Raw genomic sequence first — 21,533 nt, 5'->3', positions numbered from 1 at the left:
CTTTGGGGAGGGTTGGCAGTATATTGCAATACCCTTGCTGATTGCTGTGTCCTTGACTTAGCACAGTAGGAACAGGAGCTCAATAAGAGACTAGTTTTGTGTGGATAGGGGAAGAAATGAAAGTCAGGACCATATTTTGGAGACAAGTAAATACCAGAAAGGCATCTGCAGTCTTAGACTATTAATCAGAGAGGAAGAAAGAAGAGATATATCACTGCTAATTATTTTGTGGATCCCTTGGGATTTTATATGTAAACAATTGATATCATTTATAAAAAGGGACAATGTTATTTCTTTGTTTCTCTTCTTTATACCTTTTATTTCTTGCCCTTGCCTTGTTGCAATGGATTTGGACCTTTAATTGCAGAAAAGTGTTGAAAATAGACATTGCTTTGTTTCTGATCTCAAGAGAAACATGTTTCAGTTATTCATCAAGTGGGCTGTTGACTTTAGGGTTTGTGTTTCTTATTTTTAGTATTTTTTTAAAAATTAAAAAATATTCCATTTATTTATTTATGAGAGAGAGGGAGGGAGAAAAGGGGTGTGCCAGGGCCTCTAGCCATTGCAAACAAACTCCAGACACATGTGTCACCTTGTACATCTGGATTACGTGGGTTTTGGGGAATCAAACCTGAGTGTTTAGGGTTTGCAGGCAAGCACCTTAATTGCTAAGCCAACTCTCTAGCCCTGATTGTAGTATTTTTACTTATTTGCCACTAATGAAAGAAGGGAGGAATGGAGGGAGGAAGAGAGAGAGAGAGGGAAAAGGGGAAGGGGAAAGGGTGCACCAAGGCTTTCTGCCCCTACAAATGTACTCCAGATCCATGCAGCACTCTGTGCAACTGGATTTACATAGGTCCTGGAGAATACATCCCAGGCAATCAGGCTTTGCAAGCAAGCACCGAAATGGCTGAGCCACCTCTCCCACCTGACTTTAGGTTTTCCCAAAGTGCTCCCTGTTTCTTGAAATTGATACTGGAATTTATGGGCTTGAAGCTTATTCAATATAATTATTCTGGCCTTAGATAACTCTGAACATCAAATTTTGTCAGACACACAATTTCTGGTTGTATCCTTTGGTCATATTATCAGTCATTGAATTCATTTGTGTATATCAGGTATTATTAAAATTTTTTTATTGACAATGTTGCAGTCAGGTTTGCAGAGTAGCTTATGGGGGAAAAAAAAGGTTTATTTTGCCTTACAGACTTGAGGGGAAGCTCCACACTGGCATGGGAACATGATGGTAGGGGAACATAATTTCATGAGCCGAGGGTGGACATCACCTTCTGGCCACCATTGGGTGGACAACAGCAATAGGAGAGTGTATCAAACACTGACAAGAGGAAGGTGGTTGTAATAACTAGAAGCCCGCCCCAAATAATACATGGCTTCCAAAAGGCTTTAATTCCTAAATTGCCATCAACTGAGGACCTAATGTTCAGAACATCTAAGTTTATGGGGGACATCAGAATAAAACCACCACATTCTACTCCTGACCCCCATAAACTGATAACCATGATGTAAAGTACAATGCATTCATCAAAGTCCCCATAGTTTTTATCAGTCCCACTGATGTCAAACATCCCCATAGTTCAAGATCTTTTAACTGAGCCACACATTACCAAAAAAATATAACCAAAACCCATAATGTCACAGAATAAACATTCATGCTTCAAAAGATGGTATGGGACAGAGTAAGTAAGTATTCAACAAATACAAGGTTTAAAACAAGCAGGGCAAATATCAAACCCTATAGCTCCAAGTCCAACAATTCTAACCAGTCACGAGTCTTCAAGTCAGTTCTAACAAGTGACTAGTCTCTGGAGTTCCAGTTCCGCCCTCCAGCTAGGCCACTACTTACAGTCCCAGAAAACTTCATCTGATGCCAGCAGCTCTTCTTGGCAGGCATCCATCCTATAGTCCTTCCTGGCATCTCCACTGGGTCTCTGCTGCAATCCATGGTCCTTATTGCTCCATAGGATCTTCACACAGGTAATCCAATAAGCCTGCTTCACACTGTCAACGGCCATTTCCAAAATATAAAACCATGTTGTAAACTCATTGACCCTCTCTTTTCATTTGTTATACTCCATAATAGCAGGTAGGCTGCCAATTTGTTAATCCAGGTGGGGAATAAAGCTGATTTTGAAGAATGGGGTACTCCTTCAGTGTTTTTGCTCTTTCCATAGAGTCTGTATATTCATATTCTTACTGTTGTCCCAATGCAGTTCAGCTGGCCCCATTTTCGATGCTTGTAATCTCTCGAACAATTGCAGCTGAATGGGCAGCAGTTTGAGCTCAAGGATTATATTTTTTCTGTGCCATATCCCTCTTGTCACACCAGTCCATTTCTCAGCCCTGCACAGGTTCTGAGGACAAGGGCATAGCAGCAAGCCTCTCACACAAACTGTCTCTAGCCCGGTCCAGGCAGAGCTCTTTCTCATCTTCATAAACCAGTCCTCATAGTCCATGGTTTTTACTGCATTCAGGTCTTTCCTTCCACATTCCTCCCTTAAAAATTAGCTCCTAAAGGTTAAAAGCCACACAGTCAGGTGTCTAGCAGCAACAGTCCCACTCCTCTGGCACCAATTTTACTGTTGCAGCCACATTTGCATTGCTGGCGGAAAACACCCGACCAAGAACAGTTCGTGGGGAAGAAACAGGGTTTATTTTGCTTGTAAACTGAAGGGATTAGCTCCATGATGGCAATGGAAAAAGATGGCTTGAGAATAGGTTGGACATCACCTCCTGGCAAACATCAGATGGACAATAGCAACAGGAGAGTGTGCCAAACAGTGGCAAGAGAAAGGTGGTTATAACACACAGAAGCCCAATCCCAATAGTACCTGGCCTCCAGGAAGCTTTAATTCCCAAATTTCCATTAGCTGGGTACCTGTCATTTAGATTACCTAAGTTTATGGTGGATACCTCAATCAAACCACCACAATGATTTTCATAAATAGAGACAATCAACTATGATAATTTACTCCTGCCTCACTTTCCCCTTTGTAACTCTACTCTCTATCATACCCCCCCTCCCACAGTAGTCTCTCTTTTATTTTGATGTGATCATCTTTTCCTCCTATTATGATGGTCTTGTGTAGGCAGTACCAGACTCTGAGGTCATGGATTTCCAGGCCATTTTATGTCTGGAAAAATATAAGGAGTGGTACCCTTGCTTTGGCTATTACATTCTTTCTGTCACCTCTTCCTCAGTGGACCCTGAGCATCATGGTGATGCTGGCTTCATAAAAGGAGTTTGGTAGATTTCCTTCCTTTTCTATTTTATGGAAAAATTTGAGAGGCAACAATGTTATTTCTTCTATGAAGGTCTGGTAAAATTCACAATTGAATCTGTCTCGGCCTAGACATTATTTATTTGGGAGGCTTTTTAAAAATATAACTGCTTTGATATCTGTACTTGTTATAGGTCTATTTGAATGGTTTATCTCATCTTGATTTAATTTTGGAAAGTCATGTAAATGTAGGAAATCATCCATTTCTTTCATATTTCCAAACTTAGTGGAGTATGTTCTTAAAGTATGTCCTTATGATTTTCTGAATTCCTTTGGTATCTGTTGTAATGGTGCTTTTGACATTTCTAATTTTATTGAATTGTGCCTCTTATGTTTTTAATTTAGTTAGATTTGCTAAGGGCTTACCAAACTTGTTTTTCCTTTCAAAGAAGCAACTCCATGTTTCATTGATTCTGTTTCCATTTCATTAATTTTTGCCTTAAACTTTATTATTTCTTCCTATCTGCTGATTTTTGGTTTTCCCTCTTTTTCCAATGCCGTCCAGTGTAGCATTAAGTTGTTTACTTGATACTTTTCTAATTTCTTGGCACTTAAAGGTGTAAATTTCCATCTTAGGACTGCCTTCATTGTTTTAAAAAGTTTTAGTATTCCATGTTTTCATTTTCATTTGACTCTATGATTTATTTTATTTCCTTCTTGAATTCTTCATTTCCCATTCATCATTTAGTAGTGTATTGTTTAGTTTCCATGATTTTGTGTATGCTCCATAGCTTTTGTTGGTGTTGATTTTTAGTTTAATCCCATTGTGTTCAGATGGAGTGCAAGGAATTATTTCAATTTTCCTTTATATGTTAAGTTTTGTTTTGTGTCCTAATATGTGGTCTATTTTAGAGGATGTTCCATGTGCCGCTGAAAAGAATGTATTCTGCAGCATTTGGGTGAAATGTTCTGTAGATATCTGTTAGGTCCATTTGTTTTATGAGCTCATTTAATTCAGATGCCGCTCTATTTTTTTTTTTGCCTGTATGACCTGTCAGTTGATGAGAGTGGGGGTGTTGAAGTCACCCAGTCAACTGTATTTGGTGTAATCTGTGACCTTGATTTTAATAGTGTTTGTTTGATGAAATTGGGGGCACCCATGTTAGGTGCATATATGTTTAGGATTATAATGTCCTCCTGTTGGAGTGTTCCTCTAATGAATATAAAGTGATCTTTATCTTTCCTAATTAATGTTGGTTTAAGGTCTACCCTGTCAGATTAGGATAGTGCTACCTCTTTGTTTTCTGGGCCCATTTGCTTGAAATAGGATTTTCTATCCTTTTCCTGTAAGATAGTGTTCATCTTTTATGGAAAGGTGAGTTTCTTGGAGGCAACATATAGAAGGAACCTGCTTTTTGGCCCAGTCTACAAACCTGTCTTTTGGTTGTGCGTTGATTCCATTGATATTAAGTTTTATTATTGAGATGTGTGCATTTATTATTGCCATGCTTCTTGTTTTATGGTTTTTCCTGTCTTTACTCTCTTATATTAACTTTTCCTTAAGTATGATTTATTGTGTCCTGTTTCCTTATGTGCATGCTTTTGTTTCTCTTCAGCAAGAAGGATCCTTTCAACTATTTTCTGTATAGCTGGTTTAGTGTTCATATATTCCTTTAACCTGTTTTTGTGGTGGAATGTCCTTATTTCTTCCTCAATTTGGATGGATAGCTTTGTTGGATAAAGTTATCTTGGTTGACAGTTGTTATCTTTCAGAACTTGGGGTACATCATTCTAAGCCCTCTGGCTTTTTAAGTTTATATTGAGTAATCTGTTATCCTAATGGGCTTGCCTTTATATATGACTTGATTTTTTTTTTTCTTACTGATTTCAATATATTGTCTTTGGTTTGTGTGCTTTGTCATTTAATTATAATATGGTGGTAGAAGTTTTTTCCTGATCTTGTCTGTTTTGTGTTCTAAGTGCTTCCTGTATCTGTATTGGCATCACCTTCCCTATTTGGGGAAAATTTTCTTCTGTGATTTTGTTGAAAATTCCTACTATCTCTTTAGATTGAAATTCTTCTCCTACTATGTCCTAAATTCTTAAGTTTGATCTCTTCATAGTGTCCCGAATGCCTTCAAATTCCTATTCATGCCTTCCTTTTAGTTTGTCTTTCTCTTTGTGGGACTGTATTAGATCTACCACCTGGTCTTCTAGTTTAGGTATTCTATCACCTCCTTGATCCAGTCTACTGGTGAGACTTTCTAGAATTTTCTAATTGACTTACTCTGTTTTCATTTCTAGTATATCTGACTGGTATTTTTTTTCTTTATATTTATTTCCTTACTTGTATCTTATTATGATGTGATTTCATTGTTGGTTTTCTGTGTTCATTTGGGATTTCTTCAGGAGCTTGTTTTCTTTGATTCCTTTGATTTCTTTGAGTGTAGATGTAATCAGTTATCTTAAAAATGTTTCTCAGGCATTTCATGTAAAACAGTCTCATTGGTGGTCATTTCTGATGGATTTATAATTTTTGGTGGATTTGTTTTTTTTTCTTGTATTATAATGTAGAGATTTTTGCTTTAATTTCCTAATTATCTGCAGTGTTCTTAGCTGTGTAAATATGACTTTATATATCTTCAGGGTAGCAGATTAAGGTTCAAGATGTGTGGCTTTTATACTCCCAGAGTAACAGCCGAAGTGACTTTAGTTGTTGGGTTTGCCTGATATTCATGTAGGATTGGTGGAGAAAATTACAGGCAAATTCTAAAATTCAACTGAGCAGTATACACATTCAATCAAAACCGGAACAGAGTATTTATGCAAGAGTAGGTTAAAACAAACAGATAATCTGATAAAGTTAAAGTCCCTGAGGTTGTGCCACATTCTTTTTTTTTTTTAATTAACATTTTCCATGATTACAAAATATATCCCATGGTAATTCCCTCCCTCCCCACCCCCACACTTTCCCATTTGAAATTCCATTCTCCATCATATTACCTCCCCATTACAATCATTGTAATTACATATATACAATATCAACCTATTAAGTATCCTCCTCCCTTCCTTTCTCTTCCCTTTATGTCTCCTTTTCAACTTACTGGCCTCTGCTACTAAGTATTTTCATTCTCATGCAGAAGCCCAATCATCTGTAGCTAGGATCCACATATGAGGGAGAACATGTGGCACTTGGCTTTCTGGGCCTGAGTTACCTCACTTAGTATAATCCATTCCAGGTCCATCCATTTTTCTGCAAATTTCATAACTTCATTTTTCTTTACCGCTGAGTAGAACTCCATTGTATAAATGTGCCACATCTTCATTATCCACTCATCAGTTGAGGGACATCTAGGCTGGTTCCATTTCCCAGCTATTATAAATTGAGCAGCAGTAAACATGGTTGAGCACATACTTCTAAGGAAATGAGATGAGTCCTTTGGATATAAGCCTAGGAGTGCTATAGCTGGGTCATATGGTAGATCAATATTTAGCTGTTTTAGGAACCTCCACACTGTTTTCCACAATGGCTGGACCAAATTGCATTCCCACCAGCAGTGTAGAAGGGTTCTTTTTTTCCACATCCCCGCCAACATTTATGATCATTTGTTTTCGTGATGGTGGCCAATCTGACAGGAGTGAGATGGAATCTCAATGTAGTTTTAATCTGCATTTCCCTGATGACTAGTGATGTAGAACATTTTTTTAGATGCTTATATGCTATTTGTATTTCTTCCTTTGAGAATGTTCTATTTAGCTCCATAGCCCATTTTTTGATTGGCTTGTTTGATTCCTTATTATTTAACTTTTTGAGTTCTTTGTATATCCTAGATATTAATCCTCTATCAGAAATATAGCTGGCAAAGATTTTTTCCCATTCTGTGGGTTGCCTCTTTGATTTTTTCACTATGTCCTTTGCAGTGCAAAATCTTTGTAATTTCATGAGGTCCCAGTGATTAATCTGTGGTTTTATTGCCTGAGCAATTGGGGTTGTATTCAGAAAGTCTTTGCCAAGACCAATATGTTGAAGGGTTTCCCCTACTTTTTCCTCTAGCAGTTTCAGAGTTTCCGGTCTGCTGTTAAGGTCTTTAATCCATTTGGACTAAATTCTTGTGCATGGCAAGAGAGAAGAATCTATTTTCATCCTTCTGCAGATATATATCCAGTTTTCAAAACACCATTTGCTGAAGAGGCTGTCTCTTCTCCAATGAGTATTTTTGGCATTTTTATCGAATATCAGGTGGCTATAGCTACTTGGGCTTACATCTGGGTCCTCTATTCTGTTCCACTGATCTACATGTCTGTTTTGTGCCAGTACCATGCTGTTTTTGTTACTATGTTGTGCCACATTCTTAATCCTTTTACCTGGGAGGCTGAGATTTCTGGTGTGGAATGTGTTCCGGGCCAGCCTGGAGCTAAGTGAGATCCTGCCCCCAGTAATGACAGAAGAAAAAGACAAAGGCCATATGAATCAGGAAACATCAAAGGCAACAATAATCAATAGAAAAATACAGGTTAGTTGAAACTGGTAACCAAGAATATATCAATCATATCTAAAAGAAACCCTGGTCTGACATGGAAGGTGAGATTAGCATCTCCAGTGCAGACCTATATAAGTGACTATATAAGTAAGCCCTGTTACCTTTTCACATGGCTTCTAATCTCACAAATGCTGAGTGCCTACCTCGATCCCTCTCTTTTGCACTGTGGATTGGATTAGTCTGCTTGGGTTTCTAGATCTGGTGCTATAATCACCTGTGCTGGATGTTGTGTTGTTCTGAGGTGGTTAAGTCTCTGGTGGTTCGCTATTCTGGCAGGTAGGGGAATGGAGGCTATGCAGAGTGCCTGGAGTTGTACGGTAGCTGATCAGCTGGTCCCTACTCTTTTCCTTCAGGTTTCTTGACTTTGCCACAAAGCTGGTGTGAGTGGAAAATCCTTTAATCCCTTCATCTGACTTCCCTTTCTATGGCTCTGCACCTTACCAAGACAGTTGCATGTACTGATCGTGGCCAGATTGTGGTTACCAGTGCTGTGGCTGGAGTTGGTTTTGTGCTTCCTGCTTCCTAGAAGTTCTGGGTTTCTCCTGTTTCTCTGCTGTAGTTGATAATGCCTTATATGCTCACTTTTCTGTAGAAGAGTGTATTTTGCTTGTTTTTTTTCACCCCTGCTTATTTCTTCTCTTAGCCTGTTTTGGTGTGGCTACTATGTTACCATCTTATCCAGAAATCTTTTTATCACTTGTTATTTTACATGTTATTAAAAACATATGTTCTGTTACTTTTTCCTAATTATGCTACCTGGAATCCTTTAGAAGAGAACATTTTGTTTTATAGTTTAGTTACATTACTATGTAGGTCTAATAGAAAGAGCACAGATGCTGTGAGTGTTCCCTCCATTTTTCTTGTTTTTAGACTAGTGCTTTGGTTTCTTAGCATCCTCTAGAGATATCTAATTACAAAAATGCAAATTTTGATTTCAATATGTACTGCAGTTTATTTCTTTGTTATTTTCTTTTTAAAATTAATTTTAATTTTAATTTATTTATTTGATAGCAACAGACAGAGAAAGAGGCAGATATTGAGAGAGAGAGAATGGGCATGCCAGGGCCTCCAGCCATTGCAAACATACTCCAGACATGTGTGCCCCCTTGTGCATCTGGCTAACGTGGGTCCTGGGGAATCGAGCCTTGAACTGGGGTCCTTAGGCTTCACAGGCAAGCGCTTAACTGCTAGGCTATCTCTCCAGCCCTTCGTTGTCATTTTCATTGATAATTCACTGTGTAACTGAGGCTGATCTTGAACTGTTAATCCTCCTTAATCCTCTAAAGTGGTGCGATTATAAGAATGCATCACTATATTCACCCTCTTAAGTTCTTTTTTAAAATTTTTATTTATTTGATAGACAGAAAGAGATGGGGGGGGAGGGGAGAGAATGAGCACGCCAGGGCTTCCAGCCACTGCAAATAAACTCCAGACACATGCACCACCTTGTGCATGTGGCTTATGTAGGTCCTGGGGAATCAAACCAGGATCCTTTGGCTTTGCAGGCAAACACCTTAACTGCTAAGCCATCTCTCCCACCCCTCTAAGTTCTTTTATAATTGGTGTTTGTCCCTTTCTGTAGGTTTGTTAAGAGGTACTTGTTCTGTGCCTTTAAAAAAAAATGTATTTATTTATTTGAGAGGGAGAAAGAGGAGGAAGAGAGAAAAAGAGAGAATGGGCATACCAGGGCCTCCAGCCAGTGCAAACAAACTCCAGACGCATGTGCCCTCTTGCCCATCTGGCTGATGTGGGTCCTTGTGAATCTAACTGGGATCCTTTGGCTTTGCAGGCAAACACCTTAATCACTAGGCTATCTCTACAGCCCCAGGGTTATCTTTTCTACTAAAATGAAAGATCATAAACATATTCTGACTTACATAAGCAAGAACAAGAAGAAGATACAATATCAAATTTAATACTGATATGTGAGGATAGAGGATGGAACGGTTTACACTTGAACCATGCTTCAAATCCATGGCAACATATTCTAAGAAATCTTGGAGTTTGGGGGGTAAAACCACAAAGTCAAGTTTTCTTTCATTGAAACCTGTAGTAGAACAAGCTTTTGGTGTCATGGCCCTTATGTTAAAGGTAACATATGTTAGAGAGTATAAGTCATGATCTTTTAAGAGTTTCTTAGTAAAAAAATCAATCACTGGAAAACTCAATATATCCTCATTTAATAACAGAGGGAATAGTCTTCCTGACACATGTATTTTTAATGTAATGTTAACTTCATATGGTTTAGCTGTTTAACTTGAGGCATGTGTATATAACCTTTTGAACATTGATTTAGCTTATAATATGGCAATTTCCTAACAATTATTTATTCTAAAGTATAACATTTCACTATTCAGCATCAAATATATGCTGAAAGGGAATTAAAATTTATGCAGTTTCATGATCTTCATACAGTGTTCTTACATAGTAATTGTAAAGCACTTTTTTGCTGTTAGGTTTATTGTTATCTTTTTCTTCCATATAAAAACTATATTATAAAAGCAAACAAAATTGGGATTGCTATAATCCTCTTCACAAAGGTATATATTAAGTTGTATGCTAGATCTTTAAGTATAAATATTTACAAAGAGACCTTCGAGGGCTCTTATTACTGGCAAAACATCAAGCAAATTTTAGAAAGTGTTCATGGGGCTAGAAAGATGGCTTGGCAGTTAAAGGTGCTTGCTTGCAAAGCCTTGTGGTCTGGGTTAAATTCCCCAGTGTCCACCTGAATCCAGATATAGAAAGTGTGATTCTCGCATAAATAAATAAAAATGTTAAAATATTTTCATTTATTTATTTGCAGGGGGTGGGGAGCAAGAGAAAGAGAGTAAAAAGAAGGGATGGTGAGAGGGAGGGAGAATAGTTGTGTCAGGGCCTCTTACCACTGCAAACGAACTCTAGATGCATATGTTACTTTAATATGGGTACTGGGGAATCAAACCTAGGCTATCAGGCTTTGCAAGCAAGTGCCTTAACTGTTGAGCCATCTCTTCATCCCCCAAATATTTTTTTTAATAAAGTATTCGCATTTGGGCTGGAGAGATGGCTTAGTGGTTAAGGTACTTGCCTATGAAACCTAAGGACCCAGGTTTGATTCTCCAGGTCCCATGTAAGCCAGATGCACAAGTTGGCATCTGCATCTGGAGTTCATTTGTAGTGGCTAGAGGCCCTGGTGCATCCATTCTCTCTTTGTGGACTCAAATAAAAATAAATGTATTTTTATTTATTTATTTTTTTTTTTAAATTTTTATTTTATTTTTTTATTTGAGAGCCACAGACACAGAGAGAAAGACAGATAGAGGGAGAGAGAGGGAATGGGCGCGCCAGGGCTTCCAGCCTCTGCAAACGAACTCCAGACGCGTGCGCCCCCTTGTGCATCTGGCTGACGTGGGACCTGGGGAACCGAGCCTCGAACCGGGGTCCTTAGGCTTCACAGGCAAGCGCTTAACCACTAAGCCATCTCTCCAGCCCAATAAATGTATTTTTAAAAAAAATTATTCATATTTACATGAACTGGTTCATTTTGGCATATGTCTGCTAATATCCACACACATATTTGTGTGTGTTCATGTATAGCGCAGGGAATAAAGGGAAGGAAGGAGTGAAGAGAGGTATTTATTTGATGAGAAAATTTCTAAAATTAAAGTCCCCATTATGGCTTAACAATTATAGAGATGTCATGGGGAAAGCTGTCAGGAGTGCCTGGCACTCCATTCCAGTCACACTGATTAAGTAGCTGAGCATTATAGGGTTACAGGTATAGCTCGGTTGTAGAGTTCTTGCCTAGCATCTATGAGGCCCTGGGTTAAAATTCCACCAAATCGTTTTGCCATTATTTAAAAGCACTTTTTCATTTCAAATCTTAGTCCACGTTTTTTTTTTCTTTTTTTGTAAATATTGCCAAATCCTCCCCTTCCCACATGTATACATGCATATGTATGTGCATGTGTGTATATAGGTAGATCATTGACTAAGAAAAATATTAATATTGTCTCTGGTACTATTGGGACATCTGGGTGGACTTGGAGATATTTTTTTCTTTTACTGCAAGCCTTGTGAGGGTAGAGTTGAGATATATTCCTTTTTAAAAAGGCTCCTTTGATGCTTATGTCCTTAGATGCCCTTGGGGCCTAGTGCCTGATGCTCCTTTTACGTGCTTTGTGAAGTAATGGGGACTTGATTTTCTTAGCAGCTAACATGGCACTTTAGACAGTAATCATTTTAATGGATAACATTTAAATGAAAGAATTATTGTAACTATCTTACAAATCTACCGTTTTTATTCTGTGTAAGAGAACACTGACATTTTAATTAATGAAGTTGATTTTTATAGCTTCAAGAGACATTTAGTAGTATTTCCTTCCTTCCTTCCTTCCTTCCTTCCTTCCTTCCTTCCTTCCTTCCTTCCTTCTTTTTTCTTTTTTTTTTTTTTTTGTTTGTTTTGTTTTTGGTTTTCTAAGGTAGGGTCTCACTCTAGCTCAGGCTGACCTGGAATTCACTATGTATTCTCAGGGTGGCCTCAAACTCCCGGCAGTCATCCTACCTTGCCTCCCAAGTGCTGGGATTAAAGGTATGCGCCACCATGCCTGGCTCTGCTTTTGTTTTTGTTTTTTGAGATAGGGTCTCACTCTATCTCAGGCTGACTTGTAAGTCACTATGTAGTCTCAGGGTGGCCTTGAGCTCATGGTACGCCTCCTACCTCTGCCTCCCAAGGGCTGGGATTAAAGGCATGTGCCAGCATACCTGGCTACTTTTCGTATTTTTTCAAATCTTGCTCCTCTATGTCAAAATAGGATGTTTAAAAATTTGTATTTCTGCCAGGCATGGTGGTGCACTCAGGAGGCAGAGGTAGGATTGCCATGAGTTCTAGGCTAGTCTGGGAGTACCTAGTGATTGCCAGATCAGTTTGGGCTAAAGTGAGATACTACCTTTGAAAAGAAAAAACAAAAACAAAAAAAAAAACAACCTTTAATCCCAGCACTCAGGAATCAGAGATAGGAGGATCGCTGAGAGTTAGAGGCCATGCTGAGTGAATCAAAACTGTGATGTAGTCTGGTGCAGAATCTGTATTCCTATATTATAAATTAACCCTCTGAAAGAGAATAGATTTCCTTTATTTTTTAAAAAAATTTTTTTGTTCATTTTTATTTATTTATTTGAGAGTGAGATAGAGAGGCAGATAGAGCGAGCGAGCGAGAGAGGCAGATAGCAAACAAACTCCAGAAGTGTGCAACCCCTTTGTGCATTGGGCTAATGTGGGCCCTGGGGAATAGAGCCTCGAACCAGTGTCCTTAGACTTCACAGGCAAGCACTTAACTGCTAAGCCATCTCTCCAGCCCAGATTTCCTTTATTTTTATTTTTCTTTGAGATTAAAGTCTTATGTTTGTTTAGTTTCTGCTGAATATCATTAATAAAGTTACAAGATTGCTCGCAGAAGTCATTTCATCCCTCACTGACTGAGTTGTGTTGCTGAATAACTACTTAATGATGCGTAGGGCTGTCTTAGTGCTACTGAGACAAGCAAGGTTTTTTATTATTGCTTTTCCTCAGCCACTGTTGGTTTCTTTGGACTTCTAGGGTGTGGAGAGCATCTTGTGCGCACCATATTGGCTAGAGAATGTTCCCACGCTTTACAAGCTGAAGATGCTCACCAGGCTTTGTTGGAGACTATGCAAAACAAGTTCATCAGTAAGTATGATGATACAAAAATGATGTTTTTATAAGTACAAGACTTACTCTGAGCAGTAAGCATCTTACATTGGGTTTTCTACTTCTGAACCTAGCTCCATGGCCTAGCATAGAGTTAGTTAATGTTGGATGCGAATAGAAATTCTACCACAGTAGCGACTACACCATGAAATCTGCTGTTTAACTAATTTAATGCTGAGCTGTGGGTCATTGTCTAGGATTTGAATGAAAAATTGATTAAAAAGTTTTTTAAATTCAAGGGGGCTAGAGAGATGGCTTGTTAAGGCACTTGCTTGCAAAGCCAAATGACGCAGGTTTGATTCCTCAGTACACACATGAGCCAGATGCACAAGGTTGGTGTATGTGTCTGAAGTTTGTTTGCAGTGGCTAGAGACCATGGCATGCCCATTTGGTTCCCCTGCCCTCTTTCTCTCTCTCTCAAATAAAAATAAATTTTTTGGTTTTTTGAGGTAGGGTCTCACTCCAGTCCAGGCTGACCTGGAATTCACTATGTTATCGCAGGAGAGCCTCGAACTCACAGCGATCCGGCTACCTCTGCCTCCCAAGTGCTGGGATTAAAGGCATGTGCCACCACACCTGGCTAAATATACATTTTTTTTAAATGCAAGGGACAATCACTTGCATAAGCTCTTGAAATACAGCTGGACTCTTGGTGAAGTCAGTGCTATAGTCTTACACACAGCGCTGCTGTGTGCATTGCACAGGGTTGAGACAAGATCTAGCCTGAGCACTTTTGCCCAACACTGTAAGTGGATGTGCAGGTGTATTTGTGGTAGCAGGGCCATTTTCTAATATGCACAAAGACTACATAGCTTCTCTGGTCCTATACATAACTGTTACTTTGTATAAGAATTACTTACCTTAGTGTGGTTTCCTCATCACTTAACATTTAGATCACTGTTCTGCACTAATCTATGAAATTATATGAGAAAGCAAGGCATAGTGAAACTTAAGGTAGAAGAGTTCTCATGAACACATAAATTAATGAGGAATAAGGCTGGAGAGTATTCCACTCAGAGAATTAAAACATGATATGATAAGGTGCTAACTATGGGGTGAGGACATGATAGACAAAGTAGAAAAAGTCACTCCCGGAGAACTTATGCACTTGGGCTTCTTAGAACTGGCCCAGAAGCCTTGGGCTTAGTGGGCAAAGAGGGGAATGAGAGGAACAGCACACTTGACAGTAGACTAGGCACCGTATGGCTTTTAGAGAGTGGGAAACAGTGGCCTGAATGAGCCACATGAGACCAGGAGAAGTCAGATTATGGGTGCTTGAATATCTCATGGAAGAACTTCATCTTCTTTGTGATAGGAGAGAGCCTATATTTGATAATTGATATTGAGAAACATTTATAGACTAGATCAAAGTTGCCCCTTCTTGTCTGTAAGTCAGAGACCTTCAAGTTTGGTGACAATCTGGAGATAGAGAAGAAATGGTAATTTTAAAATTTTAGTTCTGAGGAAAGCATCATTGGGAAAAATGGGAAGATTTTGGGACTTCCATTTTGATTCAAGGTAGATATAGAACTCCTATTTCATTCAGGAGAAACCATGCAGTAGATTAAATGGATGAAGCTTAACATGAAGTCTAACGATGAGAAATAATAGATTAAAAAACAAAACAAAAGAAAACAACAACAATAACAAAAGCACAGGAAACTGGTATCCCAAGACTTAGCAGGATTTTAACTCTCACTGGAGAAGGTATGGTTTGGTCACGTGACATCTTTTCCCCACTCATGACATACAGGTTGGAGAAATACTTGCCTAACCAGATCCCCACAAATATCTTGGAGTTCATGTGTGATTGATGAGAAGACTAAAGAAAAGCTTGGTGGGGGCTGGACAGGACTCAGTAAAGTATTTGCCTCACAATCATGAGAATATGAATTTGATCCCCAGTACCCATGTAAGTGTGTAAATGCTGGGAATGGTGGCACATGCTTCTAATGCCAATACTGGGTAGATAAAGATGGGTAGATCCCTGGGACTCACTGGCCAGCTAGTCTAGCCTAATTGGTGAGCTTCAGGCCAATGAGAGAATGAGGATGTACTGAGATGTGTCTTAACCTGTGTGAATTTTCCTCTGTCACTATTGAATTCAAAGGCACATATTCACTAAGCTAGCTCTACATCCCCAGGTATGGGCCTGAGAAATCTCTAAATTCTATTCTTTTCTGTTGCTTTGTTGTGCTCTTGTTTTGTAGGGCTCTGTAAAATTCAGTGTTTGATTTTACCTGAGACGGACTCATTATTTCATGTATATTGAGCCCCATTTTAACAATTTGAGAGTCATAGAAAGAAGCAAGAACTTCAGAGCTCTCAATTCATTATCCTGCTTATTTTAGTTTGCAAGAGTTCAGGACTTGCTCAAAGTCATCTTCTTACCCAGTAGGTGTTTGTGCTATAAAATGAGTGTGAAATACAGAGCAGTGACCTGGATCTCAGAACAGCTGGATTCTACTCTAAATTCAGTGTGTAGCTCATTGGGTGGAGCAAGTTTTTAAACTGATTTTTATCTCTTTTAAGTGCAAGAACGTTATACAAAAGGAAGTTTCTAAATTCCTTGATCATACTAAATTCTCTTAATTTTCAATTGGATTCAGTCCATAAATGTGAAATTCTTTTTAATCAGATAATGTAGAAATGGGATTAGGAAATGAGAAATTTCAAGAAACACTTGGGAAGCACACATGATATTTACAAAGTACTTGGAATGAGATGAGTTGGATTTACTGGGGGTCTGCACTAGGAGCAATGCATTTGTGCTCTTTCCTCTTTTATGCACTGATGGTGCAATTAGTTATCTATGGAAAACAAACACATCTCTTTGTTCTCAGTTTCCTCATGTGTAAAATGAGAGTGCAGATCTGCTTGGTCTTGCAAATTCCGTGACCTCCAAAACTGTATTTGGACCTTGGAATAATTAACAGGCCAGTCTAAACAACTTGTAAAAGCACATTTATAAATCAAATTAGTCATTAAGTAAAATTATAAATTAAAACTTAACAGTAATGTTAGCTTCCTATCTAAAGTAATTTGGTTGAAATCCTTTAAGGCAAGATTAAAAGTAAGTTAACTACCACATTCTTGATTTTTATTGTATCTGATATTCTTTTGCGTGGGTTTGAAGATCCCTGAAGAAAGACCCCGGACTCATATAGTATGTAAAAACAAAGAGCGTTTATTCTGCAGAATCAGCCAGCATGTGGGGGACAACCATTGATACAAAATGGCAACCATGAGAGGAACAAGCAGGCCCCTTTTAAGCACAACTAGGAGAATTCCAGGCGGGTTAGATAGATAATCTTCTGACATGATTGGCTAGGCAAGCAGCAGTTACAGTTGTACAACTCTGGTTGGGGCAAAAGTGTGTGAAAGGGACATGTTTGGACATGTCTCCAGGAACTGACCCAGCCCCCAGAGCACAAAATGGCAGCTATCTTACCCGGCCACATGTCAGGGTCACTGTTGATTAACAGCCCGCCCTTTGTAGTTTTTCCCAGGAGTCTTGCCTACCTCTCAGGGAAACTGAAACTTAGGCCTTGTTAGGGTGGCACCTACTGAAGCCTGTCATGGAGTCAGTTTAGTCCCTTCACTTCCTTTTCACTTTCATTCTTTTTTTTCTTTTAAGAAAGATTTATATAAATAATTTATTTAGGGATTATCATTGCAGCATCTATGTATGTATTTATGTGTATAAATATGGAGAGAAAATTTTTATGTAATGATGAACAAGTTATTAATGGATTAATTTTTTATCATCTCTGCTATGTATCAATCATCTGTGTACGTCTTCAAAATTTTAAATCGTATAGAAGAAATTGTAGCATACTTTTCACTTTCATTTAACATATCTCTTTTTCTTTCTGTTATTTAACACATGGTCTCATGTAGCCCAGGCTTCTGCTTCAGCCTCTCAAATGCTGGGATTACAGGTATAAGGCACCACGTCTGGCCAATTAATATGTCTTGATGCTCTTTGTATACCAGCATATCTGGATTGCTGAATATCCCATGGTCCCCTAATTCATGCATTTCTCTACTTACAGAGATTTAGGTTGTTTTTAGTTTTTTTTTCTACAAAATTTTAACATGCCCAAATTCTTATCTCTTCATATTCCTTGAATATTTTATTTGCTTCCATTTTCTCTCTATTCTTAGCAAAATAATATAGTTTCTATATTATGTTTGTGGTTTCTCTATAGTTTGGAATATACATTTACAACTAACCTCCCTCCTCTCTCAAATAACACTATGCTACTTCACAAGCAGCAAGTACCAGACAGTAACCCACATTTTAATTTCCCATCAGACATTTCTGGTTTTCATATGCATATATAACCAAATATGTTGTAATTACAATTCTCAGTTGTCATAAATGTGAGGTGATTAAAGAGTAAACAATGAAAGACTTGCTCACTTTCACTTACTGATTTTTTCCATTCTCTTCCTTTAAAAAAAATATATATATATTTATTTGGCAGGGCAAGGGGAGGAAAGGAGGGAGAAGAAGAGAGAAAGGGCATTTCAGGGCCTCTTGCCAGATGCAAGTGTCACTTAATGCATCTGGCATTATGTGAGTACTGGGGAATTGATCCTAGGTTATCAGGCTTTGCAAGCAAGAGCCTTTAACTGATGAGCCATCTTTTATTTTTTTCTTGATGTAGGTGTGAGGTTTTGGCCTTTACCAATTTTTTTCTTTACAACAAACTTCTTTGAACCTTTCTTGCAAGGCAAGAATAGTAGTTAGGCTTTGTAACACTGAGTAAATACCTGAGAAAAATAGTTTAAAGCAGTATGGGAGTTTGAATGTGAATTGTGTTCCTTATAGCCTGAGAGAGTTTTGATTAAGCTATCAACTTAAGTCTCCACCAGCATACTTGGAGGGTGTGTCATTGGGGGATGATCTTAAGTCTAGCCCTAAAGTGTCATCAGGACAGTTTGAGCTGTAGTTGTTCATGTTTGCCAGCTCTTTGGTGGTGTCTCTCTGCTTGGATCTATAGAAGTGAGCCAGCTTTTTCCACCATTGATAATATTTCCCCTGGATTCTGTAAACCTGAAACAAACCCTTTCCTTCTGTAAGCTGCTTCTTTTACACAACACAAACAGTAGAATTGGTCCCAAAAACAAGGCTGTTCCTGCAGTGAATGTGACCATTTTGGTTTTGGTCTTTTGGAACTTGTGTGCTGGAGGAATCGGGAAGGATTTGGTACTTTGGAATAGAAAACCCTTGCGGCAGAGATTGGTGGACTAGTCTGGTGAGAGTTTGAAAACACTAAATGCAGAGGAATTTGTGGACTGTGAAAGCTTGGCTTATAACCTTTTAGGAGGAGAGAACTGTCATAAATGAACCATACCCAGAGAGTTTGATCCAGGTTGAAATGAAAAGTAATGGACTGGTGTGTTTGGTGAAAAGTATAGAACAGAAAGATATGAAAGATATATATGGTTCATCACTGGAAAAATTCCAGCGAAGTTACTGGCTTAGAGACTGGTTTTAGGTTACTAATGTGGTTAAGCAGATTCCCCCTGTCGAGGGTGTGGTGGTTTGATTCTGGTATCCCCCATAAACTTAGTGTTCTGAATGCTAGGTTCTCAGCTGATGGAGATTTGGGAATTAACACCTCCTAGAGGCACTGTATTGCTGGGGGTGGGCTTATAGGCAATATAGCCAGTTTCCCCTTGCCAGTGTTTGGCATACTTTCTTGTTCCTGTTGTCTATCTTATGTTGGCCATGGTGATGTCCACCCACTGCTCATGACAACATTTTCTTTTGCCATCATGGCGCTTCCCCTCAAGCTGTAAGCCAAAATAAACCCTCCCCACCCTGCCCCCACTCTTCAAAGCTGCTGTTGGTCTGGTGATTTCTCCCAGCATTGGGGATCTGACTACAACAAAGGGTGAGCCATCTGCTTTGTATTGGGACAATGGAAAAGATGCCTGAGGGTGAAATCCTCCTATAGACGTCTCAGATGAGTAAGAATACATATTGTTTAGCCATAAGGTAATTTAAAAGTGGAATTCTGAAGTAGTATGCTACCCTTTAAGGTCAAGATTTATTTCCTCCCAGATTAAAAAAATGTGATACCCCACTCATACTATTGAATATAACAAATGCTGGAACGAGTGGGTCATTTGATATGCATCATGGTTCCAGAAGCCCCTGCTACGATGTGGCATATGAAGTAGCATAGAAATCCTACATGAAGGCCCAATAATTGTGTGGTGGTGTGAAGGCGAACTTTGGTTTGCAGTGTAGACCTAAAGATGTTTTGGATTTACCAGGACTGTGCGAGGGCTGCCAGCTGGACAGGCAGTATTGGAATTCAGAGAATTTGTCTCTGATCATGGTTGTTGGACTTGAACTGCAGATGTTTGGTGGTTACTTGCTGGTTATTATTTGCATTGGTCCAGTCTCTATTTGTTATTTCTTTTACAATGGAAATGTTTACCTTGTGTCATTGTGTGTTGGAGTTAGGGTGGAATGTGGTAGTTTGAATGTGAATGTATGTCCACCATAGTTTTTATTCTGCATGTAGATATCCACTTTTGCTAGTACCATTTAAGGAAAAGGCTGTCTTTTTTTCCCTCCCAGTGCAATTTTGGGCATTTTTATATAAAAAAATAGGTATCCATAGTTGTGTATGTGAGTTTATTTCTAGATCTTCTACTGTGTTCCATTGCTCTACATTTCTGTTTTTGTTCCACTGTGTACTATCTTAATCTTTATGGCTTTGTAATATAGTTGGTGGTTAGAAAATGTGATGCCTCTGGCTGTGTTCTTCCTCTCACTTACTTTGGTTTTTACTATCTGTCTTTGCAGACAGTCATAAACTCTGAGAAGAAAAAAAATTATTATAATTCTTCCCCTATTACTAAAACCCTGGCAGCTAGAAGAGTGTTTAGAAATTTTTTTTAAAAAATACAGTGAACAATTGCCAGTAGAGCTGATGGTGAAAACCTTAGAGGATGTCTGTCTTCACGAGTGAGAGAAATATATAATTCTACTGAGCAGAAGAAGATCAGAAAAGTTGAGCCCATTTATTTGATATCAAGATAGAGGTTCTGACTTTAATAGATGAGTAATGACAGTTTTGTTCTATACTGTGTACAGATGTCACATAAACTTTGATGAATAATACTTTTTTGTAGTACTGGGGATTAAGCTCAGGGGCTCATGTATGTTATATGTAAGTTCTCCAACACTGAGCTATATCCATAGTCCTGAAAAGTAATACTCACTTTTCTGTTTGTTCTTTTCCTTTTTTTTTTTGGTTTTTCAAGGTAAGGTTATTCCTCTAGCCCAGGCTGATCTGGAATTTACTATGTAGATTCTGACTGGCCTCAAAATCACAGTGATCCTCCCACCTCTGCCTCCTGGATTCTGGGATTAAAGGCATGTGCCACCACACCTGGAAATTCCTTTCCTTTAATTGAAGTACATCTCACAGAGGAAGAGAATTGCCAAACAACCCTTCCCCCTGACTGAAATACCTAGTTAGAATTCAAGAATATTTTTTAATATGTAAAAATCCTGTAACTTAGAATGTATTTAAGTGTGGAATTGGTACAACAGAGAAAGCTAAGATGACAAGGTTCTATGAGGATGTAGGTCATTTTAGAAATAAATATTCTGCTCTGAGGCCTTTGAGAATGATTGTTAGAAAGCACATTGGAGACTTGAATGACTTGCACTTGTCCCTTTCTGGGGAGTTGTGGGGAGCTCTGTAATCCTTCTTGAATGTCTTTATTTAATTTGTTATTTACTTATGACAGAGAAAGAATGGACATACACCCAGGGCCTCTAGCCACTGCAGATGAACTCCAAAAGCATGAGCTACCATGGTGCATCTGTCTTACATGGGTTCTGGGGAGTTGGACCTGGGTCCTTAGTCTTTGCAGGCAAGTGCCTTAACTGGTGAGCCATCTCCCCAGCCCCTTATTATTTTTAAATACAGGTTTAAGAAATATGTTATTAAATCAAGCTGGTGAAAATTTGTGTGGAAGGCCAGGAGGTTGCATTGTGTGATTAGA

At 38.7% G+C, this 21,533-nt stretch overlaps 1 protein-coding gene across 11 annotated transcripts in view; it reads left to right on the top strand.

Annotated features, from left to right (window-relative positions):
• The window catches only part of Tasp1 (taspase 1), a 314,575-nt gene that overhangs the window by 199,032 nt on the left and 94,010 nt on the right, over positions 1-21,533 (top strand). For 10 of the 11 annotated variants that reach the window (XM_045157512.1, XM_045157513.1, XM_045157519.1 and 7 more), the window contains one exon: positions 13,362-13,472. The exons of the other annotated variant lie outside the window; for it this stretch is intronic. In XM_045157512.1, coding sequence (XP_045013447.1) covers positions 13,362-13,472 — 111 coding nt within the window. The remainder of the gene's footprint in view (positions 1-13,361; positions 13,473-21,533) is intronic. 11 annotated transcript variants of the gene reach the window in all.

The sequence above is a fragment of the Jaculus jaculus genome, chromosome 8 (assembly GCF_020740685.1).
Source record: "Jaculus jaculus isolate mJacJac1 chromosome 8, mJacJac1.mat.Y.cur, whole genome shotgun sequence".
NCBI classification, from domain to species: domain Eukaryota; kingdom Metazoa; phylum Chordata; class Mammalia; order Rodentia; family Dipodidae; genus Jaculus; species Jaculus jaculus.
This window is presented reverse-complemented; position numbering and strand designations above follow the sequence as displayed.